General features: G+C 42.2%; 2 protein-coding genes across 5 annotated transcripts in view; one reads left to right on the plus strand and one right to left on the minus strand.

Moving 5' to 3' along the window:
• The window catches only part of tmem255a (transmembrane protein 255A), a 62822-nt gene extending 58921 nt beyond the window's left edge, over nucleotides 1–3901 (plus strand). Inside the window, exon 10 of the mRNA XM_060927713.1 lies at nucleotides 1353–3901. Within this exon, the coding sequence (XP_060783696.1) occupies nucleotides 1353–1496 (144 nt within the window). The 3' untranslated portion in view covers nucleotides 1497–3901. The remainder of the gene's footprint in view (nucleotides 1–1352) is intronic.
• Nucleotides 2937–7072, minus strand: zbtb33 (zinc finger and BTB domain containing 33). Of its 4 annotated transcripts, none has more exons than XM_060927706.1 (2): nucleotides 6951–7072; nucleotides 2937–6241 (listed from the first exon to the last, which is right to left on the minus strand). In XM_060927706.1, the coding sequence occupies exon 2, from the start codon at nucleotides 6237–6239 to the stop codon at nucleotides 4323–4325; it is 1917 nt and encodes a 638-aa protein (XP_060783689.1). In that variant the 5' UTR covers nucleotides 6240–6241; nucleotides 6951–7072; the 3' UTR covers nucleotides 2937–4322. The 4 variants fall into 4 exon arrangements, with proteins under 4 accessions (XP_060783689.1, XP_060783688.1, XP_060783691.1 ...); XM_060927705.1 differs by having other exon boundaries at nucleotides 6938–7072; XM_060927708.1 differs by having other exon boundaries at nucleotides 2937–6288; nucleotides 6938–7072.
• Between the last annotated feature and the right edge of the window lie 815 nt (nucleotides 7073–7887).

The following is a 7887-nucleotide window of genomic DNA, read 5'->3' on the forward strand; positions in this document are numbered from 1 at the left end:
CAGACTGTCTAGATATCTCTCTGACTAAGTGAGATTTGAAGTAAGGTGCAATGCCAAATGTGCTGAGGTAGGCTACCTTTGTGCTGCCACATGTAAACCTCCTCGCAATTTCACTGTCCGGAAACATTTTCGAGAAGAGTGGTCCAATGTCACTGCAGGAATTGTACGAGTAATGCGATGTCGCCACCTTCAGAGCCCACAGGATTTCGGCATTAGATGCTGCCAAAGCGATCGGAGCTGGTGTCAAGTTTAACGTCGATTGGTGACACTGCGACTGAGGTGTTGGTGGCCTCACTCCTTGTGCTCCGCGGGTTCCGAAGAAACTATTGAGCGAGCCTTCTCTCGCCATACTCTCACACTTAACGTGCTTCAAGCCTTTTGCATGACTAGCGAGAGCAGCCTCTCCCATGTTGCTGACATCAAAACTTCTTTTACATAGCTTACATCTTGCTCGTGAGGCGTCACTATCCGCTGCTAACCAATTTTTATACTTCTCACTACTTAACCACGTAACATTAAACGAACATTTACCCGGCATTTTCTAGCCACTTCTTGCAACTCTCGAACTCATCGAAAGGAAACCGCCAAATGCAGACAAATAGCCTACGTCACATGACGCGTTTTCGTTTATGTTCAAATAAACAATTTTTTAAATGATATTATTGATATAATGATAATATTTCATCGTATGTCTAATTGTTAAATTGTGTTTTTAAGACAAATTATTATTACTACATAAACCAAAAGAGATATATTTGTTCAGTATTAGTTTTGTTGCTAGGCAACCCATCCCCTCCCCCTCCCTCACAGCCAGAGGCAGGGCCGTAGAGTCAACGTTCCCGTCGTGAGTCAAATTTCATGCTGGAGCGGCTGGCGCATACTTTCGTAAATAATCATAAATAATAATAACACTGCCTAATGATAACACTATAGTTGTGTGAACGAGATACTAAAATTCCATGACTTTTCCAAAACTTTCACTGAATTTACAAAATTCCATGACTTTTCCAGGCCTGGAAAATGACATTTTAAATTTCCATGACTTTTCCAGGATTTCCATGACCGTGGGAACCCTGCCGCTCATCTGTATGCATCTGAAAGAAATATTGTACAAGACCATAAAGCAATATAGAGGTTTTGTAGGTTCATACAATACAGATAGAGCAGCCAACATAATTTCCATTAGATATTTTAGTCTCGACTGAGTCCATCATTGGGGAACAACTGAGTGTTGCGTGTATTAGCATTTACTTTCCACAGCAACACTGTTCTTCAGTGTTTTTCTGTACTAAAGTACTGTATACCTACAAATAAAATTGAAGAAAGTACACTAATGATCTTTGTTATTTCAGATCTCCAACATGTTCCCTGACTCTTCTGGCCTTTCTGATGACTCACAGTCTGGAGCCAGTCACATGTGGCCAACAATGATCCCTCCACGCTATTCTCCTCCTTATTATCCACCTGATGATAAACCACCCCCATACAGTCCTTAAGGGACACTACAAAGAATCATGGAAACACTAACCTATGCCCTAGGGGTTGAGAGGTCAATGGGCATACAGTACATACCATTAAAAACGGCTACTGCTACCGTGGAGGGTCACTGCACAGGCAGTCCTGCTATGATGTGATGTCTGCAGAATGGAAGCAGATCAGCGCTGCAGTACAGATCCAGGATGTTCATCTCTACAGAGCAGATCTATACAGTGAGATTTCTGCAGATGTCCAATTAAGGTACATTGGGCAGTCTCACGACTCCATGCTATAACTAACATCAAGACTGTTCACAAATATGCCTTAAAAGTGTCATTCTGCTCCTGTCATGAGTCTTGTCTGTGAGCTGTTTGGACACAGTGACTGCCACCATGCGTCTCCCTTGCTGTATTAAGTGAATGTTTCAAAAGTGGCACAGAGTGTGCCATTTGTTTTTGTCTCACCTCAGCCAAAGAGGAATGAGGAGTCTTGTTTGTATCTATGTATGTGTTGTCTTGTTCATTTGCACTTTATTGTACCTGAATACAGCCGTAGAACATCAAGTTGCATCATCCTTCCATGTCAGTTTGGGCAGCTAGAAATAAGCTTGTGGAACCCAAAGCATACTTATGATATTCTATCTAAGCAGGATGCAACATGACAAAACACGGTCATTTTATTTAGCACTTCACCCAGGTACAAATAATATGAATTGTGCAGTCATGTTAATCACCTGCAGTGTAAATATCCTTTTCCTAAATTTGTGAATAATCCTATCAATGGCTAAACAGAGGAAACAACTCGGAACTCTAACATGCAGATCGACATCACCTCTGACTACTGTCTCAGGTTTGTAAATATTGAATTGCATCACTCATAGAAAGGTGACAACATGAAATATTTCAGAGCATTAAGTATAAATATGAACTGCAGATTTCATGGCAGGCCATTAAAACCTACTGATTAAAAAAAAATTTGTTACTGCAATAATAATATAAACTACCCATAATCTGTACACTTAAGCTGTTTATGTATGATCTAGTATTACATGTTTGAATTACAGGAACAGTTCATACTGCCTTCTCTTAGTATACATTTAATCATTTCTTGAAAGGTGTCTATTCACTGTGATGAGTCTAGATTTAGATGTACTTGATGTTTTTGTTTCATTTTAAGCAAATGTACAAATCGGGAAGCAAAAATCTGTAAATAACTGACAGGAAAAAAAAGTGCAGGAATCACATGCAGTCCTTTCTGTGTCTGTGTAAAATATATTTTGTGTATAAATATTATCTTTGCACTGCAGGGTTGGATTTGGTTTCAAACGAAAACAGACCTGACAAAGACAACCACCTTCTGTATACTCAATTATCAGACTTGCTATATTATACACCTTAGATAAGAAATTCAGAGCGATGCACCATGAGGAAAATGGTCACGTAATTGACAGCAATGAGAACTAAGTACTCGAAATTTTATTTCACATTGTACAGCACTAAGACCTAATAAATATAGTTGAACAAAATAGAAACAATTAAAATGGTCTTTAGTAGTATAAATTTGTTAATATGCAAGATTAACAAAAGTTAGGGCACTCACTTTCTGACTGTGCCAATATTGAGTCACATGATCATCCTAGTATCCAAACCATTACCAACTAACTAGAATACAATGGAATACATACATACATGTATATGCAAGAAGGAAATATAGAAAAGCACATGGGGGGATAAAAGAAAACAGCAGAAACTTATCTATTACTCTTTCCCCTACACTTAGATAATGGTCTGCTTAGTAGAGGCTCACCCATTTTACTTCATTAATTCACAATGATTCATGACTACACTCTTGGAAACGACCACAGTCTTATATGGCCAGCATATAAATAAAAATGTACAATTTTACAAGTGCAATGGACAATATTACTATACTAACATTCACACACGTCTTCCTTCCTCCTCTGCACTCAAATCATAAATACAAATGTTGCTTCTTTATGCTAGACAAGAAAACCAAGAGGATCATATAAAAAGAACGGTCTCCGTAATGGAACATTGTTTTATAACCTGTTGAGATGATCATTATGAAAGCCCCAAAACATTAAAACATTGTCCATAGAATGTTTTCATGTCTCCAGTATTGAATTGTAACAATTAAATTTTCTGCACATTTGTATTGTTTTCTGTGCTGGCATTATACACTGCCATTTGTAGACTCTGTATAAATGGTGTGCTCTCAGACTCATCATTAAGTTCCTACAAACTAGCAATATGGCAAAACTGTTGAACATGACTGTATAAAATGAAACTCACTATGCCATAACTCAAACATAACTAAAGCGAACATCTGTATTCATTCCCCCACTGATACCGCTCATCATTCTGTCCTAGCATTTCAACACTTTTCACAGATTAAAGGTACAATATGAACTGCTCTGATTGTTTCCTTGACGTAAATAAAATTTGTGACATAATGCAGAACACATGGCTGATTCACAAGGTTTATAAAGTAATACCTCCAGTCCAATTAATGTAGGAAAGAAAATAGCGTCCCTCACTTGTTTTGTTTGTTTTCGGCAAGCCCACGCTGTACCTTTAAAGTTAAAAGAAATCTATGATAAGAAGTACTGCCAAGATTTAAAGCATTAGACAAATGTACGTAATTAAGAGCTAATGAACAATTTCAAAAACACATGATTCAGACAAAACCCCTGAACCCCATCTTAAATGACATATATGTTCAATTAACTTACTAACTTTTCCAGTTGACTAAATTCAAGAACATATTTCTCCGACACCTGGAACATTAAAAGGCACCATAGTACTCAGAATTATGAACATGCCAGTTCAGTATGTTTCTGGTATGACAAATTCAAACTCTGTCGTGTTCTCTACATTCATTTGGTTTGCGGGTCGAGGAGGGGGTCCAGGTCGTGCCTGAGCCCCTGGTCGGGTGTGTGCATCAGACTCAACGAAGATATCATCCCAGGTCAACATTTTGCTGTGACTGGACGGGAGTTGATGGTTTATGAAGTGTGACCTGCCAGGGCTAACGTGCTGCACAAGTCCATCTTCATTTATGATCGGAATTCCCCCGCTCTCACCTGAGACGAAAGAGTACGGCTTGAACTGCAGCGTTTTACATGGAAGTAGGCGGTACAAGTTATTGTCCGTGTCGTCCTTCTCCTTCCTGCCTGAGGGGTCTTGATTGTGCATTTGCTTGCAGTGTGAGGACAACAACTGGTAGTTGAGGAACGTTTCATTACACAGTAAACATTGATACCTTCTCTCACCTGTGTGAGTGATCTCATGTTTGGTTCTGTATTCAGCCAGAGCAAATACTTTGTCGCAGTAACGACACGGGTACTTCCTCTCCCATGAGTGTGTGTTAAAGTGCCGCCGAAGGCTGGTCAGGCACACATAGGGACGCTTGCACACAACGCACACATAAAAGGTCTTTCCATCCATAACAAGTTCATAATGGTCCTCTTGCTCCGCTTTACCTTTTTTCTTACCTCGAGACGGGCCGGTGGTCAGATTGCTTGGACCATGCACTGAGGCCTGTGATTTTCGTCCAGAAGCAGGTCGAGCCTCTCCTTCACCCGAGTACTCTTTCACAGGAACAATGTCATAGGTGTTCTCTCCTATGTTGGCATAAACCTTACATCCTGACGACAGCGAATCGATTTCTGAGGCTTTGTCTAATGTAATCGTCTTCTTCATCAAAGCAGCATCTAGCCCAGTTCCATCATTAGTATTGAAGGCTGGCCTCACGTCCGACAGTCTAATCCTGCTTGGCCGATCCGGTGATTGCTCCAACAAAACCTTCTTCTTCTGAACTCCAAGCACTTCACTTGGTTCCAGAGTGGCATTTAGAGAGTCAGGGGTAAGACTGTTCACATGAGCTGGAGTAGAGGGTGCACTCTGTGTGGAAGATCTTACATCAGATATCATCACAACATCACTGGAGCTTGGGGACATTGGGACAGCTGCAGGGATCATATGGGCTTGTGCGTTGTCTTGGAATTTCTTTGGCACATCACCTTCTGAAGGAAGCATGCTCTCCTCATTTTGGAGTCTTCCCTGTTTAGGACTCCGCTCTTCCTCATTTGTGCCTTTTTGTCTTTTAGGCTCTGGTCCTTCCTCCGCATCCAAATCTATAATCTGAGATTGCTTCATCTTCTGGGCTTTCGGCGCCTCCAACTCTGACACAAAAAGAACATCATCGTTGTCTGGATCATCTCTCTCAATACTGCCACTTACCATTTTGAATTCCTCGGCAGATAAAGAGAACGATTCGGTGATGATCGGCATGCTCTCTGCTCCGATTTCATTCTTCTCAGCGACGTTAACAGCGCTCGCCTCTCCTTCTTTTGACAAGCCAGGCAGCCCCTTGACTTGTGAAAGTGGGGCTGCGAGATTGGCAATGAACTTGACTCCCAAGATCTGGCCTGCGCTGATGAGATCTTCAAGCTTGTCAGACCGAATGCGGTGGATTTTTGAAGTGTATATGTAATTCAGGACCTCTTCAAATATATCCGCCTTGATAAAATTTAGCTCGATCACTTGTCCTGCGACCGAAAAAAGCTGCCGAAAGTAAGTGCTCGATGCCGACAGCATTGTCTTGTGTGCCCTGAACTTGCGGTCCTGCACAATTATGGTCACATCACAGAATAATCCGTTGTTTCGCTGCTCACTGATGGCCTCCAGCAAGGACACAGGAAACTGTGTGTCAGTTACAGAGATCAGCTTTAATTTCGACATCCCTGTGAAGACAGTGGTGAGCACAGTGAAGTCAGTCGGTCAAGCTTTCCTAAACAAAATGATATTTATTACAGAGAATATAAAAATCATTATTATTATTATTATTCCCACAACATGAAGTTTAAAATATGGTGACGGGTTTTTGTAGCCAGAGTAAAGAAGAAGTGATACTATTAGTGGACGATAGAATACGTTTTTAAAAAAAAAAAAAAGAAAGAAAGAAAATATGAACTCTGAAACACACTTTTATTATTCTACTTGTATTAAAGGACACTCGCTGTGCCTAAACGCCGCTAACGAACACCTTTAAGCTAACAAGCTAAACTGAGGCGAAAGCAACAAAAAGGGACAAAAGTACGGTAATAAACTACCAGCAAGTTTCAAATCCGGTCGCTACACATTCAGGAAGCGCAGCATTCATACGCGGATATTTGTCTAATCTTATTACAAATACGTCCGATTAAGTATAAAAATCCAACCGATAAGGAATAAAATCAAAAATGAATTGGTTGTGCGGTTCCTGAATGCTCTCCTGGGTCGGCGCCAGGTTGCGGCCTACGATGCTAGCATTGCTAACCTCGCTAACAGGGTGTGAAATGCCAAGCTAGCTAGGTCGACTTAGCTGTCACATTTATTAATGGAAGAAAAGATCATTAGGTTTGTAAAATATCTACATTTGGCGATGCTTGAATGTGTACCTGCAGTACGAACCGGTTGTATCCAAGCTTCTATTGTTGATGTAAAAAGGAAAAACAATGCCGGTTTGTAGCAGCAGACAACAAAAAGTCTGTTGTTGGAGCTGAAGGAAGGCTGCGACTCTCTGTGGAACCAACAGGAGTCGCAAAACAGCGGCTACCAACATCTGCCTCCGAAATCAACCTGCATACACTGATGGTGCGTTCATGTGCTATGGGAATTATGGTAAATACCAAACGCCGACATGGAAAGCACACATGAACGCCCCCTCTTGTGGTATTTTCCACTGGGCAACTCGTAGAAAATTTTGATACACGAGTTGCCGAGATCACGGTGGTGTAGTGGTTAGCGCTGTCGCCTCACAGCAAGAAGGTCCGGGTTCGAGCCCCGGGGCCGGCGAGGGCCTTTCTGTGTGGAGTTTGCATGTTCTCCCCGTGTCCGCGTGGGTTTCCTCCGGGTGCTCCGGTTTCCCCCACAGTCCAAAGACATGCAGGTTAGGTTAACTGGTGACTCTAAATTGACCGTAGGTGTGAATGGTTGTCTGTGTCTATGTGTCAGCCCTGTGATGACCTGGCGACTTGTCCAGGGTGTACCCCGCCTTTCGCCCGTAGTCAGCTGGGATAGGCTCCAGCTCGCCTGCGACCCTGTAGAAGGATAAAGCGGCTAGAGATAATGAGATGAGATGAGATGAGTTGCCGAGATCACGGTGGTGTAGTGGTTAGCGCTGTCGCCTCACAGCAAGAAGGTCCGGGTTCGAGCCCCGTGGCCGGCGAGGGCCTTTCTGTGTGGAGTTTGCATGTTCTCCCCGTGTCCGCGTGGGTTTCCTCCGGGTGCTCTGGTTTCCCCCACAGTCCAAAGACATGCAGGTTAGGTTAACTGGTGTCTAAATTGACCGTGTGCCGTGATGCCCTGTGATGACCTGGCGACTTGTCCAGGGTGTACCCCGCCTTTC

This window comes from Neoarius graeffei, chromosome 8 (assembly GCF_027579695.1).
Source record: "Neoarius graeffei isolate fNeoGra1 chromosome 8, fNeoGra1.pri, whole genome shotgun sequence".
NCBI lineage: Eukaryota > Metazoa > Chordata > Actinopteri > Siluriformes > Ariidae > Neoarius > Neoarius graeffei.